The following is a 19,129-nucleotide window of genomic DNA, read 5'->3' as shown; positions in this document are numbered from 1 at the left end:
TATTTATTTGAATGGCCTTAAATGAAACAACTATATCACAATTGTATAACGTTTTTTATTTTAGTAATATAAATAATGTAATGGTTATGAACAGATTTTAAATAGTGATAATAATAATTATTAATTACGTTAGAAATAACAAATATAAATTTCATCAGTAATACACTAATACCTGTGTAGTAAATGATGATCAGTTTTATTTGAGCTAGTGAGTGCGCCACAGCCCACAACGGTGTTTAGATTTGACTATACTATAAAAGCAGGATATAGGTGCGTAATTGTATTTTGTTTATATAGTTTTGAGTTTCCCTACGGTAGGTATACAACATATAAGATTAAATAGACAGTGTACTCAAAATAAAGAACTATATGTATCACATTATTTGAAATGCCGTTAATACCTATATGTAGTGGAGTATATTAAACTGTTTCAATTGTTCAACTCTGACGGGTGCTCTTAACGCCCAGGAAAAATAACGGCTTCAGAATAATATAGCGTAAGCTTTCAAACTAATAATAAAAACTTATTGACTATTGAGTTTTCATCTCCCGAGGCCACGTGAGTTGAAATTCTAGAAACTTTTATCATGACCGTAGCCCTTAAGATTTTAAGGTTCGTTATTAAAAGTTAATACCTAGTTATAATATTGATATTAGCGGTTGGCATGTACATACAATAAATAATTGTGCATATTGTTTATTTTATGCGTAGGTACGCTGACCATTTTACACAACATATTATGACTTAACCAATATTATCGTTAATAATTCAACAACAATACTAAGTACCTAATGTGTTAGGTCTAGAAAAAATATAGGTGCGCCAAAAATTTTTAATAAGCCTTGTTGCATATTTTTTTTGTAATTACATTTTCTGTTTATTTTTTCTAACTTTCTTGTCAAAGTTTGTAAATATATAAAGCTTAAATAATTAAGTAGACGATATTTAATAATATCTTGTATACTATATTATTATATATGATAATAGGTGAACATTTTCGTCCATCATACCAATCGTGACAAAACAAAAGGAATAATTGTCCTTTTGTTTTGTCACGATTGTGTCATGATTCAAAACGTCACGTTATTGTTGAGAAATGTATGTATTATGTAGGTATTTAATGTAATGAGGTCTAAGTAGCGAGTCTACCAATATCATTTGGTTAGTTTAATACCATTGTACTCAGAAGTTATATTTTAAATAAAAATATTAAATATAAAAATAACAGTAAAAAGTTATTTTAACATTAATATTTTTATAGTAAATTCATTACTGTTTGATTCATATAGGAATTTCGTTCTTGCTTTTATTTTCATATAAGTTTATTAATACAGCTATTCCATCGAAGCTGATCATTGATCAGTTATCTGTACTGAATCGGCAGACCAGATTAAACGGTGGGTAAACTTGTACCTCGCCTAATGCCTACATCTTTTTTTTTTAACAATATTATCGTTCACCGTGTGCCTATATTTATTCATTATTTTTAAATACATTTTTTGGATTCAAATTAATGGTGCTGTAAATTTAATTAATATTATAATTGTTCCTAAGATGAAGTTTTGTTTATTGAAATACTGTAAATGTTCTACAGACCGATCAGGCATATTATACGCGTACGATGTGTACTACCTATTAATATATTTTTTATTCCAATTGTAAATATGCAATTAATTATTCTAATTTTTTGTCATGTGGTAAAGCGTATTACAATTAAAAGTTTTAATTTTGAAATACAGTTAAAAATATGTTACACGCATCTGTGTATTGTTAGATATTATGTTTTAATTAGTTATATCTTATATATGTTTATGATTAAACATCTCCGAAAAGAGAAAATAATATAACATTGCTTAGTACTTGCTAGTTGCCACTTTAGTTCTCGTCAAACAACTTGAAGATCAGAAGATACCATTGCTAGCTAGAGGCATTTAATATGAACAATTCCGCCAAAATCTCATGAGTATCTAATGTAATAATAATGTGAAATGTATTCGATATATGTTACCGTTAATTCACCACCAACCCATTGCATAATTTTCTTCTACATATAAATCGCCATGACCATGACAATCGATATAAATTATACGATTCGGAAAAATACAATAATTTTAAATGAAATTATTTTTGTATTAATACGTCATCAATGAATTGACATTCAATGGCGTTGTTTAGTAGTTGAAATTTATTGATTTTGAATCATGGCTATAAAATACAGAAGTAGGAAAAAATAATGTGTTCTGTCATATGTTCAAAGAACCACATGCGTGTTTTTCGATTACTCGTCAGAGCGTATTTATTTAATGCATTTTGGCTTTCTCTTTTCGTATTTTTTCTTTCTTTACAGTTAAAGACTAGAAAGATATAAACGATGTCCATTATTGTGGAGCCAAAATAGGTAATGATTGATGAAAAGGTAATTTTATGAATTATTATGATGTTGGACATTTTCAAGCGTTTAATGAACAATGCTTACCAACAATATTTTAATGACTTTGTCTTTTTGTATTTTTCCATCAATTCATTAAATAATCAAGATACCAAATATTGTTAGAACTTTTGTTCTGTTTTGTTTATAAACGCCAGACATTATGATAATAATTACTAAAAATAAACGAAACAATTTACATTTTGCATAGATTTGTGTCTAATGAAGTGTTAAACAATTTTATGATAAACAATGAACTGGAATAAATTGTGTACCAGATTTAATTACAAAATGTACATGCTGTATTAGAGAACAGAAATATATTATTACAATTCTTGAAGAATAAACTATTTAAATTTAATTTTGCCGTAATTTATGGATTTTAATGATTTAAAGATATTTAAATTTATTTTTTATTTTTATTTTAATAAGTTTTTTGTACCCATATAATAAATATAATTACAATATAGTTTCCTAGGCCCACACAATAGGAACTCAGTGGGGCCTAGTATTCTTCTTTTGAGAAATAAAATAAAACAGAAACAGTTGGTATCCAATTTAATTTCCATAAAAAAAAAGGCTGTTAAGTGGATGTCGCTCTGCTGTACAGTAAGTTACAAGTGGATCACTGTTATCGATGGTGTTAAATTTGAATTCAATGATATAATATCATTGTATAAGAAAATGATTCTGAGCGAATACGGTCAGTCAACCTATGAAATTACTAAATAATAAGTATATTTGGTGATATTATTGTGAATAAAGTAATTTCTATACAAACTATTTACGGTGGAAACTTTTTTTAAATTGTCAATCCTATTAGATATAAAAGTTGAACATTTTATACATTTTTAACAATAAAATAATTATTACATTTTAAATTTGATACATTTTGTCAAAATTTGAACTTAAAATTCTTATAAAAAAAAATTGTAAATGTAATTTTAAATATTTTTTAACTGTTATTATAACAATATATTAGGAGTTTTTTCACGCTATTTTCACGCTTTTTGGCCCAACAAATAAAACTTTATGGATATTCATAAAAAAAAAAAAACTAAAAAAATGTATGTTTGAAATTGTTCAACTAGATTCACTTTCCCATCGAATAATATTATGCTGAAGTTGAAAATCAAAGTATTATTTCGACTACTAATCGTGTACACAGACACAAAAATAAAAATAAAAAAACACAAATCATTGTAAAATCAATACATTCATCGCTTCGCTCAGTATCTAAAATAAATAGTCAAATATACGACATATACCTACATAAACTCTACTATACATATTAATGGTAGTTAATTAATATTAAATAGGTTTCCACTTATCATGTGTAATATATTTATGATGAATTCTATAATATGAAGTCCATATAAACTTGTGAAGCAAGACCTGGAGGTCAGGTTCCTAAAAACAAAACGTTAAGCAAAAAAACGGGTAGTGATACACTTTTTACACGCACTTAATTGAAACGTGTTCCTGCCAATAAGTAACACAGTGAAATACTATACGTAATAAATAATAATAAGTCGTAGTACCTAGCACATATAATATGATCGCGACCCCCTTCTATCCGGATGATGCCGGGTGTCGATAACATGAAGGGGTTAAAACACCTGAGTGGTGCGTAGTCGCGCTGCACATATCTATTTTTTAAAGATAGGCACAGTGTATTATAGATAGGCATTGAGTGCGGCGACCGACGATTGCAGACCACCCCCGGACACAGGTCACACCGCATCCAAGGAGTCGTACCTATACCTCCACTCTCGACCACGAGAAACACATTGCCCGTCTAGATGCCGACTTACGTCAACCTGGCAAGCCGCATACCTACGTATGATAGGGATGCCAAGTAAATCAATAACAGCAAAATCTAAAAAAGACTTTGGGATTCTATAATGATAATTGTATATGCACTATACTCTAGCAAGTTGACAACAATTAAATTACAAACTAATATTAAAAATGACATTGTACTAAAATTGTCGTACTGTTAAACGGAACACAAGGGTTTTAAATTCTACGACATAGTAAAGCGAAACAACGTTAAACGAAGGACCTACTACATTCTATAATCTATAGGTACTTCTTACATTACTTGCATTATAATTTATATTCTGCGTATTATCGGTTTAGAGATTTGTTTTGAGTTTAATTCAATTAAACTTAATTAAACAACGTATTTTAAAACTACCGGCATGATATTTGTTAATTACTTTCTAGCTAATAATCTAATTTATCATCAACCGTGTACTGTTAAAAATCACAGGTAGGTTCACAATAATTTACAAATTTTTAATCAACTTATAATTATAATTATAATAATTTATAATTATGGTGTATTGTATAGGTGGAAAGTTCGATCAAAACTTCAGGTAAAGTAGAAACTGACGTTGATCTTTTTCAATATTTTAAGTATAATTTATATGGTAAGGATTCCAAACTACGTTCTACACTGTAGTATCTAAGATGGGTCTGATAAAATAATTGTTTGAAAATGATAATTATGTTTGTAAACTTGGAAGTATGGAGGAACATACGGAGACATATACAAGACGTCATACGAAACCAATAATATGGGACGATTTCAATTTTCTGGAATCAGGATTATAAATCGAATATGATTATTAACAGTAAATAATTACATACATTTACACATAGATCACGTAGAGAGGACACTCTAGGTAGTGCAGACTGCGGAGTCATTGATTAAATAGTCAAAAAATATAGAACTGAAGACTAGATGTCTGTAAATACAAGAAAAAAACATAATTTTACATTTTCTGACATTAAAATGAAAGTCATTATTTATTTTAAACCAGCTAACAAAGGCATTTAGAACGTTTAAAGGCTACACGGTCTCTTACAGATTCAACCTGCATATAAAGTTTTAGTCATCCACGAATAAACTAACATTAGCCAATTTGACTGAAAACTTGATGTCATTAATGAATAAAATAAAGAATAGCTGATAAATATTACCATACAAGGGAACCCCGGTTGTAATAGAAACTTGCCTAGATGTATTTTAATACTATAATTGCCTTACAGTGTTTGTATTGTGTTAATCCAGGGGAGAACAGATCCTCAATACCTAATAATTAAAGTTTCTGAAGTTTGTGAATTATAACAAAATTACAAAAATAATTTAATTATAAATATCATTGTTATACGTATAAGTATCCAGTGTCATCAAAATTTGAATATAATATGTTCATAAAAAAATTTAAATGGCATTACGCTAAACTTGTTTCCAAAATGTTAGTAAAAAAAATCTTATGAGGAATCTTGTATTGAATTGTCAAATCTAAGGTATTTAAGTGAATGAACTTTTAATTAAAAACTAATCTAAAATTATTCGTGATTTTCATAAATTTAATCAAAACGTGAATCTATTGTATTTCATTTTCAATCTTTTGACTTATGTTAAAAAAAAAATACACGTATCATTGGTTAACAAGAACCTAAAATGTATAAATTCAACAGAATCATTTATAGTTCACATAATAAAAAATACTTCATTAAGGAATTTTCATTAAATTCCTAATTTGTAATTCATTTTAAAATACAAACGATTGAATAATTTACGTAGCACTTATTATAATACAATTTTTTAGAAAAATACAAGATATTAGAACATCACTAGATTTTTACTCTTTAGGGGAAAATCTGCATATATTGCAGTATTAAAAATAAAAATAAAAATGTTCAGTCTGATAATTTTATGTACAAACAATAATATATTTACTGTGAAATAAATTCACATAAATTAACTATAAACTATAGCTAGGTATACTGGTATAATGTACTGTACGTGAAATATATAATTGGAAACATTATTATAATACATAAATATAAATGTTAAATGAACAACTAAAATGTATATTATTATTATTTCATTTATTATAAATTATTTTAACATGATTCAAAATAAAATATATCTATTAACTAAGAAAAAAAAATACATTATTTCGTTTGTAGTTTTTATTATTATTTTTTTTTTTTAATATTATACATTTTAATATTATAATACAAGTAGGTACATTAGAAAAATTAATCATAGCATGAAATATATTTGATGAACGAACATACAAATATTGTGTGTAAACACTTGTCAAAATTTAAGTTCAATTTTAAATAGGACAAAAAAATACTGAGAATTCTCATTCAACTTTACCAAGCAAAGAACCATAATGTTTCAACTTTCTGATCATTTTTTACCCCGAACCAATGACGATGACAAGAGCCGACTTTTCAAATTAAGGATCCAAAACTTTTGTAATCAATATTGAGGTGAATGCCATTCTGATATTAAGATATATTCATAAACATATATTTACTATGTTATACATAAATACATTAATATACGTTGTATTGTATTTTTGAATTGGATTACTAAGATTAATATGTCTAACTTTTCTATTCAATAATTTTCCTCAAAGGAAAAGAAATATTACTGCGTAACGTAGTCGTAAAGATAATAATATGTTAATTATTCATGTCCGATACGACATGTATCAAGTTATTGATTTAAATAAATTTAACACAGGTTTTATTATTAAGAGTTTAATATAATAAGTAAGTAGTCACTGATAACATTTATTAAAATATTAAATATGTTAAAACTTTAAATATTAATTATCATTTTAATTAAATAAAATAATTTACATAGATTTGAATTTTAATAAAATGGTTACGATGGTCTAAAATTATGGTACATTTATATAATATGTATAATATTATGCATCAAATGTTTCAAATTAATGGCAAATAAATGAGAGTATATTGTATTATTTAAAATTGTGCTTATTAAGAGGAACCTTAGATCAATGGTATGGGACATTGCAAATTGTGATTTATTCGTAGAATAATTTGTAACAATATAAATATTTAGCATCTAACGGAGTGATATTTTGTTTAAATCTTACTCTTTGAACTCTTTTAACTTAACAGCAATACATATTTTTTCTATTTAACATGCGATTATTTATTTTTATTTTCAATGCAAAGTCAGAAATGAAAAGGCGTACACGAATGTTTGAGAAAAAAAAAAACTGAAAATATATTATGCACGAGGAAACTAATGTAAACAAATTATTCGCATAATATAAAGTTCTTCGAATAGCAAATAACAACGTCAAATAAATTATACGCCAATCTAAAAAAAGCTTTTATTATGATTCTCTACTTATATAAAACCAAATGTCATAACTTGTAAGTTCGTTTATAGGGTTTATTTATTTTACTATATTTTGTAATAATTACTTGTATTCTTCTACCTATTATAGCGGGTACCTAATCATATGCTATACAATTTTTAATTGTTAATAACGGTTTATATCATTCTTCAATGTATTACGTAATATATAAGTACCTACCTATTAATGTGTAATATTTAAAAAAATATTATGTGATTATGTAGATATTTTGATATTTGTATGACTGTGTTTAATGTTTATGTGACTGGGTTATCTTGATAATTTAAGTCGTCGTTTTTATAAATCTTAAAAATCACAAAAAAATGCAAGTTAACGAATAACGCACCCATAAATACGATTGTAATTTCAATCGTCAATGACGTTGGTTCGGGTCAGTTTATCCATTCGTCTCACCAACTCCATTGCAAACTGCAATACACAAATTATTTATTTATTTCATGACGAGTAATTTTGTATACCTATAGCCGAGACCAGAGGGTATTTTGTTTTATTTTATAAAATAATTTTGACGTGATTTATTGTTATCACCGGAGATTTGAACTTAAATTAATTTAACCAATACATATACTTATATTCTTTATATAATTTACATTTTAAACTCCACAACAATAAAAAAGAAAATCGTCCTAATATGTTTGGGTTAGTGCCTAGGGACAAGGTGTGACCGTGTCAAAAAATTATATTAGATTTATAATTGTTCTGTTGATACATTAATAGTAGGTAGGTACTCTGTGCTGTAGAACGATATTGAACAAGTGAACTCTTTGTTTAGAATATAGTCCATTATATTATTTTGAAACGATTGACCAGAAAACTCAGAACAGCTCATTTTCTATAAGTAACACGTTTGGCTTAACTTCAACAAGAATACAAATTTGTATACCTAGACTGTCCAGATTTCTGTTTAAACATTTCGATCGATGTTTGTGACTAGATGGACTATTTGCAAAAATGCAACGCAAATAATAATTTATTTAATTACCTAGGGTTTAAATATTATTGTGATGACTAAAATTATTGTTGTAAAAATTGCCTTTATTAATTACAGCATAATACTTAACAGCAAAAATATAATTTTAAATTCTGCAATTTATAAACGTTGTTAAACAAGAGAGTTAGACGTTTTAATGAGGGAAATAATATTCACGATACTGAAGAAAATAGCATTATAGATAATAACTACTATGTAATAAATTATCTAACGATGGGCTTAAACGATATTAATTCGCTTACCTACTTAAAATATAAACTATAAAATACCTACCAGCCCGGGGTTTTTTTTTGTTAATGTAATGTACATTATAAAAGATAGTTAAATTAGAAAACAATAATATATCCGGAACGTAATATTTTATGATAGTTATAAATTCATACAGATAAAATTAAAAATACTAATACAAATTTTTAATTCTATGTCGTTGTATAATCATAATATAATATTAAATTGAAAAAAAGTTAAGTCGGATAACAACTAACTAAAAAAATGAAAATGTATACCTAAAATTAAAATTACCTAAATATGCCAAGGTTAAATTTTGTACTTCATAGTAAAATTAAACTTGCAAAAAAGTAGGTAAATTAAAAACTCACTTAATCATTTGACAGATGTGAGTAAACAGTGCAGCTTGAGAGTCGGTATCTTTTTGTCACATGATTCTTATATTATAATATCTGAAAAAAAAAAATAAATTAAGCTATTTAAGTTTTTATTATGTATATATTATATACACTGTGCGCCATTAATTTAAGAGCCATAATTAAATTTTTTAGCAGTTTGTAACAGATTATATTTAATTATTTTTAGTTGCAGTAAAAATAATATTATATAGTAGTTTTTTTTTTTAAATTTAAATATATTCAATCTGCTAACAAAATAAAAACAATAAGTAATAAGGATAACAAGAGAATATGAATATGTATATACAAACATGAATCACGTGAAGAGGAGACCATTCATTAACAAAACCACAGACAATTTAAATATATAGTATTATAATATTATATATATTAAATAGATATAAAAATAATACAAGCATTTTTAAATGCGTTGAAAAATGTTATCGTGGAACAGTGAAAATGAAAAACACGTTTTGTATTGTACACCGATATTGAAAAAGTTATATAGAATATACGTTTGTATTCAAATCCCTGAATAGTTGTGTCATATAATATTATTATCGAATGAAAATTTGTGACAGGTTAATGGATTATCCATACAATTTAAATTTGTTTACCGTATTTTTGTTGTAATAAATTTATTTTTATTACCTATCTAATACTTATAAATACAACTAAAAGCAATCGTGATTTTTAAACTAAATAGAATTCGGGAGAAATCTGATTTTTAATTATTGGGTTTATTTTTCATATTCATGATGCTTGTTGAAAAAAAAGAATTTCATTAGTATCCCACTTTCATGTAAAAGTCAGTTTATTTTTACGAAATATAATAAATGAATAGGTACTTGAAAATATATTTTTCACGGATGCTTACAATATTCATCGTTCAGACATGCTGATCATACTATATTATAATAATGCTGAGAACAGAAAACCAGAAAAAAATGAATTATCATTAAAACTTTTGGATGCATAAATCGTTGTGTTTAAAATTTTATAAAATTGTAAAGCGTATAATAATGTATATATATATTATCATATGTATTATTATCTAGGAATCTGAAATCCCACGACCATATTTTTCACCCAATCGGCCGTATTATTTATTTATTTGATAAATTGAAGCTTTCATTCCCATAACTTTACTATAGGTGGTCCGTGATGATAAGTGGTCGTTATTCTGTAGAGTATACGCATTTGTGAACGGGTTCAACTTTTAGATTGATGGGCTTCGATTTGTCAGCTCCAATAACCATGTTTGACAAATTAAATGACAAACGATACAGCGTTTGTGGCCACCTACTTGGAGAAATTACTCTTGTTAATTAATCTTCGTTAACCACAGGAGAACATGATGCAGCTGAGCGTAATTATTATTTAGGTACAAGGCTTCTTGAAGTAAAAATAAATTAGGAAAGAACCCATTAAAAATTTTGAATATTAAAAAAAAAAAAACCATAGAAATCTCACTAGTAAACAAAACATCTTAAGAATCACGCAATATAATAAAACGAAAATGTCCTGATAATTATGTTATGCTTGATAAAGTGGTGTTAAATTTAAGTATCCTATGCATGCATCTATTGTTACCACCTGCGGTTGCAATGTCCGAAATTCTATACTTAACAATAAATCAAGTGTAACTGAGAAACTCACATTGTTGCTTTTCCGCTTTAATTATATATATGTATATATATATATATGCATATATTTATATAAAAAAAGGAAAGAGTGATCGTTTCTATGATAATATATAAATCCTATTTAAAATTTCAACACAGGAAGCAAAAAAAACAATTAATCTTACGCCAATCAGTTGTTAATGAATTCAATCCACGGTTTGAGCTAGTAATATTTAGAAAAATTATAGAAAAATAATATATAAATTTGGTTCTAATTTTTGATAATTTAACTATAGTACTCTGCAGTATGAGCATATCAATAAGTTATACTTATAGTGACAGTAGGTATTTCCTAATTATAATTTTAAAGTTTGATAAAAAAAAATATAAGCCATACGTATATTATTAAAATAATAAAAAAGGTAGGTACTCAAATAAAATAAATTTAACATGGTTCCGAATAAAGTACAATTTTTTTTTAATAATAATATGAAGAATTAAATATTGTTGATGGACTCAAAGATCACAACCACAACATAAAACGTACGAAATCATAAATTTGTCATTATAAACATTAAATAATTATAATTTTTATTCGTTGTTTTACAGTTTACACTTTACATACATTATTCAAAATAAACATAAATTTGGAGACTAAATTTAAAATATAACTTAAGTTCTAGTGTTGGCATACATACGCCATGCAGTATTCAACAATCATAATTAACAGGGTATTTGTTCAAAATTAATTACCAAAAAAAAAATTATTACAAACGATTTTAATAAACTTGAAAAAAAAAACTTTTATCATTCGAATGAAAAGGTATGAAAGTTCAAACGTTAATTAAGTACTTATTACCTTTTATGTATTTTATCCAAATCAAAACAAATGGGAATTGGAAATATTCAATATACTTTTACAACATATTATACCCGTTTGTGAAATCATAATTTATTAATTAAACATTATTATTAATATTATTTTTTTTTAATATTACTAATGTAACATGCACTACCTATATAGGAATATATTTATTTCATATTTTGTAAAATTAATAGAAAAAAAAAATAGTATAATTTATTGTACTGATAAGATTTAACATTGTTTTGTTAGTTCGTTTCCATTTGTTTTTATTTTACTTTTTTTTTTGTACATTAGTGAGAGATGACATAGTACAAAATATGAACAAAAGAATTTTTACTTATGATGGAAAAGACAGCATTGAATTGGACTGAAACGCATTCAAACAAAAAGGGGCACAGTGGTGATTGATGCGTTGTATCCTGCCAGATGATGAAATATAATATTATGGTTTAGTTTCACTGAACAGTGTTTATAAGCGTGTTGTTTCCGATGTCACATTATTTATTGTTGTAGAAATTATTAATCAACATTACAATTTAGATATTAGGTGTACTAATCTGTTTGATGCTCCCAAAAGACACTCACAAATTAAATTCAAAATCGGCAGTAAGTACTGATATATTGAGGGACACTATTCAACTATTGTCTGTTACATCCTATGCAAGTGGGCCATATATGTTTTATTCAATTTATTTCTACGTTTTTATATTTAAATCAGCACTGCTCAAGAACGAACTACCACAATACAAGATATATAGTAGGCGTTAGATAAAATATTTAACCTATCCAATGTATTATACGAACTTTTTAAAATATAAATTGCCATAAATTGTTTTTAGGTACTTAACGAAGCAATGAATATAATAGTTTTGCAACGATATCTGTTTTTTATGTACGAACACATATTTTAAAATAGATGAAATGCTTCGATCCTCAATGTTTTATGATGGTTGAAATGTTGATAAAATTATTGGATATTTAAAGTTTAAACTTAAAATTATTTTGTTGTAATTCAGAAAATATTATTCATTTGAACTTTAAACTTACGTTACTATGTATATTATTAGTTATTACATAATATTATTTATACACAGTTGAATTTTCAAAATATTTAGTTGGGTAGAAAGATATTTGTTTTTGTAAAATAAAACCTAGTACCTACCATGTTACTAATAGCAATTTACATAAGTATAGTATAATACAATATAGGCCGATGGACTGTCTTCGCTCCGAATCGTTTTTCCTATACAATGATTAATCATTGAATTCAATTTTAACACATCCATCACAATGACGAGGAATACTTGACACCTGCTATGCAGCAGGCAAACCTCTCGGGTTTTTATTTTTGTAGTTACTTAGGTACAATTTGTATTGATTCTCCATGTTTATGTAGCATCGTGTTTTAGTTTTAGAATTTAATACATAATATATTTGTGATTTTATTGTATTTGCATTTTATAAAAAAAAATATTTGAAATGTTTTGTCCAGAGGGATTGAAGAAAACGTATTACAGCCTTTAACGAATTATCGAGGGACGACATATCTTCCATGTGGTATAATATAATAATAATAATAATAATGTATACTGTATAGTGCGTATAGTAGGTATAATATTAAACCGATATTATACGGTTTCAGGAACAATGTATATTGCACATTATAATTAACTTGACCACGACAAATCATGGACTGATATTTTCATCTAGAATGTTCGTGGCTCCTCGAATTCCATTTATAGGTGTGACATTGATACATATAATGAATTAATCAGCACCAGTAATATAATATAGTCGTGTAAATTTAGTTTAATTTATTCTATATGTCTATGTCTATGCAGTGACATATTATTGCATTGATATTATTACTAAAACGGGTACGTCATATTATAATGCACAATATCATTAATTTAGATGTCTCGGTTCAATATAATTTGCCTTACTGTGTATATACCTAACCATGTTGATCGTTTATATCACTCACTGAATAATGAAACCAAACTTCTCCTCTACATCGTAGTAATAATATAGGGTGTAATAAAATGTATATTATAATTAATATGCCTTTAAATTGAAGACTTACAGAACTTACGTAAACCTGCTATTTTTGCGTGATCTATAAATAGATGTTATTTTTATAATATCAAGTTTTTCACAAAGTAGTCTTCAGTTTTAATTCTTTGTTATTAAACAAGCCATTATTTTAAGGCTAAACTTTTTACAATTTGTTATCAACTTAACAACTAAATTTGGAAAGATTGATTAATGTTCCTAATACATCCCGTTATGTTTTAAGTAAAAATTGGATTTCGTAAATACATAAATTGTTTGTAATGTCATCGCGTTATCTTCCTGAGATTAGAAAAATAAAGTAGGTACTTAATTGGAAAAAAAGATTTTGCTATAAATCTGCAAATAAGTGAATAGTTAGAATTTCAGTTACAAAAAACTACTTTTTTTAAATATTGAATTAAAGAAAATCAATGACCGTTTATTGTAAATATTGTGATCTAAATAAAAACAAAAAAACTTTTTGGGTTTTGTTACTTTTGTCTCACTTTATATCAGAAAGACTTAATTAAGTAAGACGAATCTACTACAAAAAAGGTTGAGGATATAATATTTTATTCGTCTTGGAGACAATGAAAAAAAACATAAAAATAATAATCGTGTATTGAGCTGATAGAATAAATTTAAACATTTTAACTACCATATTATTTATAATATCGTATTATTAATTGTGATTTGCAATAATAAAAAATGTAATATTTATATTATATTTTACTTAGTATTTGCTGGAATTATAATATGTATATAGTTTATAATATTGTATGATGTTAACCTAAGTCAACAATTCTTTGGTTTATAAAGAACACACTTAACGTATAAATTATTATTTTATGTACCTAGCCAAATGATGAATAATTATGAATAAATAATAATATCATCAGTAGTTGTGCATGCACCCATATTTCGTAAACAAATATGTATAGGTTTGTGTTTCCATTAAGAAGGTAACTAAATACTATCCTGCGGTTCAAATGGAAATTTGTCAAGTCCCACCGTGGTATAAGTACAAGCCATGAACGCCGTAATGCGTCGAACTTTTTGTTGAATACGCTTACTAGTAGTGACGGGGTGAAAAGTTTTAGAGGTAGAGTCCTTTAGTAGTGATATAATATTGTTATTAAAATATATCAGTCAAAAAATGTCAGCACAAGAGTATTGACATTTCAAATTTATTGGGGTTCGATGGGGCTCATCTATACTGACGATGACGACATTGGGGGAAATTAAATACGGCCGACTTGTGCGTATAAATATTGATGCGCTCACCGGAAGTGTGTCCCTAATAGTGGGTGTGAGAAAATCGATATGTATTCATACCTTATTTTTTTTTATGTATATTTTTTTTATATATATATTTATGTTCCATATAATTTTTATTACAAGCGTTTTTTCCACGAGCGTTAAAACCATCTACGGGTATCATTGATGTGTGTTTTTCTGTGCATATTTTAATAAATATATAATAAATTAAAGAAGTCACATAATATAACCATTCACAATGGCTTGTTGGTAGATTGCACAAGAAAATTGTTATTCAGATGGTTTTCTTATTAATCCCATTATTTTTTTAATGGTAGGTACACAGTTAAGTTTAATTTTATTTTATTAAGAAAAAATACCTGCAATGATATAAATGAATGCATTGGTCTATTATCGTGATCATTACTCAACGAAGAAGTCACTAATATAATAAGTAACGATAATTATGTAAGATCAAGTATAAGAAAGGTTAGAAATAATACGCATTAACGCATTATTTAATAGTTTTAGATTTATTTGGTCTAAGTGAGTAACTACCAACTTCATCAAAAACGTATTACCGTTGTATTTAATAAAAAGGTTTAAAATGCATTTTGCTTGATTCAACCAACCCGAGTAGGTATACATATTTTAAATCTGGTAATGCCTATAAAGTAATTAAAGCCATAGAACGATTGTAGCATTCGTACAAAAGACAAATATATACTATATGAAACAAATTTGAGCACAAATCTGTAATTACTGTAATCAATTTACATGAATAAATGACTAATTAATAATTGTCATTCGATTAAGAATCCATAATAATGACTTTTACACACGAAAATATCATATGTTACTATTTTATACAGTGTTTGGACATTTAACGAGTAGGGTTTTTTTTTTTAACTTTTTAAGTATTGTATAATATTTTTCAAGTGTTCAACTTGTGGTGGCTTTGTTACGCAAATAACATAATAGTATTTAAAGCAATAAGCATAACACATGGTTAGTATTTTAAATATTAATTTACATGACATTTTAATTTCATATTCTTTTAGAGTAATACATAATAATAAATCATATAACCATATTATTTTATTTATTCTGGGAGAGAAGAAATCTGGAAGTCCGTGGTTTTCTTCTGCGCTGACGGTCCTACCATCAAAAATAAAACAATAAAAAACCATGCATTAAAAAAAAAAAAAAATAATACACAAGTCGAACAAAAGTATATTTTTTGTCTCGCCTGCACCGAAAGTTTGGTTTTCGATAACAGCTGAAGCGTTGGAAAGCGTCTTTTTTCCATCCAGCGGGTGGTAAAGTATAAATCCCTAATAGTGCCGGGTGGTAAAGTGGAAATCTCAAAAAGTGCCGGGCGGTAAAAAGGAAATCGCAAAAAGTGCTGGGCGTACATATCACGCGCGTATCCCCTGCACAACCAGACAAGGAAATCTATACCACGGTCTTTACAAAATATACTCTTTTGGTTACATCTTATATTCATATTATAACCTCCATGCGTGACGCTTAAAATAAATAAAACCAAGTCGTTTCTTTCATGAAATATTGTTTTCGTAGAATTATGGTCTAGTTGTTGCATAGACCCTGCATAATATCTTTGCCGTGGTCGATGAAAGCAGAGGCGTGACAAAAAAATAGTATGTGTGGCTTGTGTGGGAAAGCAATTTCAGTCTTGGGTGAAATGCAGCCCTCGCCTGCGGCTCGTTTCGCACACGTCGCCGGCGACTGAAGTAGCTCACTTTCCGCCCTTGCCACACAATATACTATTTCTAACTTATTTTAGGTACTAAAATAATAGACCACTTTAATGGTTGTACGGGCAATTGAAAACGTAGCAATATCAAACACATAACATTTCTAGAATAATTTCAGAATTCATTTAGAGTTATTGAGTTAAGAACAGAATAATAACATTAAAACGTTATAAAATATTAAGTTATCAAAGTAGGTTAGGAATTGAAAAGGTTGGACATAATATAAACGACAAATACTTATACTTTAAAGTTTAAATAGTAATTATAGGTTAATAATTAGGTTATTAATATAGGTAATACATTTTTATTATGTAACAGTACATAGTTATCACCCAATCATTGATATATTTTGATAGAAATTAAAATGATAGTTTAATTTAAACCAAGCAGTGTACATTTTATTGAACGATGAAGTAAATTAATGCATTTTCAAATTAGGTTTGAAGCAAACATTATTGTAGGTTTTTGTAATGCCAAATAGCAATACTTGAGACGTATTACACAGTAGCATACAATACTGTCGATTTTTTTATTAGAATTAAATACCTATTATTTAAACACTTTTTCATGGGAAATATACTCATTGTATTTTAATCCTAAACAATGGAAAGTATAAAGTATTATAAATAATGTAATATTAATATTAATATTTTATTATTTAAATATGATCTTTAAGCCCGTGGCACTATAGTTGCAAGTGGTAGTTTATATCTATCATATCCTGTCCTGGTGTTAAATACCTACACAGAAATAATATATTGTGGCAGAAACAATATAATACTCATCGGTCATCATACCATATCATAACGAAGATTTGGTTAGCACCCGTAATATTATAATAAAAATACCGAAAAAACCATTAAAGATATTTCGCGAAAAATGCCAATGAATTAATTTCATGTAATATAACCAACGTGCATGTGTGCGTGCGTATATGTATGTAGAGATCTTCTAAGCGCATTATCTACACTCGAGACACGCTCAAAGGTCCCTCGGGGAATATAATCATACGTGACAATGGGCACTTCCCACTTATATATAATATATTATGATATAGGTATATAATATTTATACACGGTTTCCCTGTATATACCAGCTGTATACCAGCTATACATACACGCACGAACCGTACGCCCCGTGCATAAAATAATAACATATTATGATATCGATTTGCGGCCGTTTATTTTACGTAGTACCTATAGGAGTCCATGTTGACCGTATATATATATATGTGTGTGCTGTTAGCGTTCGAAAACCGTTTTAATGGCGTTTTAATCCTCGCAATATTATGCCATAGGTAGGTACTCGCGTTGATTACCAAACTCGTGACGACATATAATATTATATTATATACGCACACCGATAATATAGTATGCGTATAACTATCAGCTTTCGGCTAATATAACCATCAGTGTATAGACAGGTACATATTTTGCAAAATTTATTGAGCTCGAATCATTTTCAGCATTTTGCTGTAAACTCGACCCTAAGAACATGTGACGGTGACCATGAAATTTGAAACTGATGGTCGGATATATTGCCAAATATATTATCATTGTACTGACTGCTGGCCATTTTTTATGCAATATTTTTGGTTGATCAGTTTTCATATTGTCTTAACACAAAAGTTATTTATTATTATTACTATTTTTATTTATTATTAATATAAACATATTATTATGTCATATGTTTATAATATTTATTTATTAGTTCAACTATACACATATATATATACAAAGCATTTACATACATTTTTTGTTGATTCCTACTCTCTATAAGCAAAGCTTGTGTTGAGAGTAGGGAGTTTAAGTAACTAAAATAAAACATAATTTATTGTTCAATTAACAATTATATAATAACTAATATTCCTATATCTACTGAATATACATTGTACACAATAATTTACATTGTATATTATATTTATACCCTCTCTATGTTGAACCATGTTGAATTATTTATCGCTCATAATTTAATTTAGTTTTTTTTTTTTTGTTTCATTATTCCATTCAAATTATTTTAATATTTAGTAGTAATTACGTTGTTATAATGTACGTTGGCGTACATCACGACTGTCACTGCAACATCACGCAACTACAAACTTATAAATTGTTCACGAATAACAAAAAAAACTAATTCATTTGACTCTGAGAATTAATCATTGAGATATTCTTTTCTCGTGTTAATAAAAGGAGTTTACTTAGTGCTTAATATAGTTTGAAATTTAAGCAATATATATCATATTTTTATATTATGATGATTGATGAGATTTTAATTTAAAGGG

The 19,129-nt window shown here is 27.0% G+C and overlaps 1 protein-coding gene across 7 annotated transcripts in view; it reads right to left on the bottom strand.

The window, feature by feature from the left end:
* Positions 1-19,129, bottom strand: part of LOC100165930 (small conductance calcium-activated potassium channel protein) — a 398,891-nt gene that overhangs the window by 254,226 nt on the left and 125,536 nt on the right. For 4 of the 7 annotated variants that reach the window (XM_029486560.1, XM_029486561.1, XM_029486558.1 and 1 more), the window contains 2 exons: positions 9,245-9,325; positions 7,980-8,062 (listed from right to left, as the gene is read on the bottom strand). In XM_029486560.1, coding sequence (XP_029342420.1) covers positions 7,980-7,983 — 4 coding nt within the window. In that variant the 5' untranslated portion in view covers positions 7,984-8,062; positions 9,245-9,325. The remainder of the gene's footprint in view (positions 1-7,979; positions 8,063-9,244; positions 9,326-19,129) is intronic. The other 3 variants (XM_029486562.1, XM_029486563.1, XM_029486564.1) reach the window with 1 other exon arrangement.

Source organism: Acyrthosiphon pisum, chromosome A1, assembly GCF_005508785.2.
Source record: "Acyrthosiphon pisum isolate AL4f chromosome A1, pea_aphid_22Mar2018_4r6ur, whole genome shotgun sequence".
NCBI lineage: Eukaryota > Metazoa > Arthropoda > Insecta > Hemiptera > Aphididae > Acyrthosiphon > Acyrthosiphon pisum.
The sequence above is the reverse complement of the archived record's forward strand: the minus strand, read 5'-3'. Positions and strand labels throughout refer to the sequence as shown.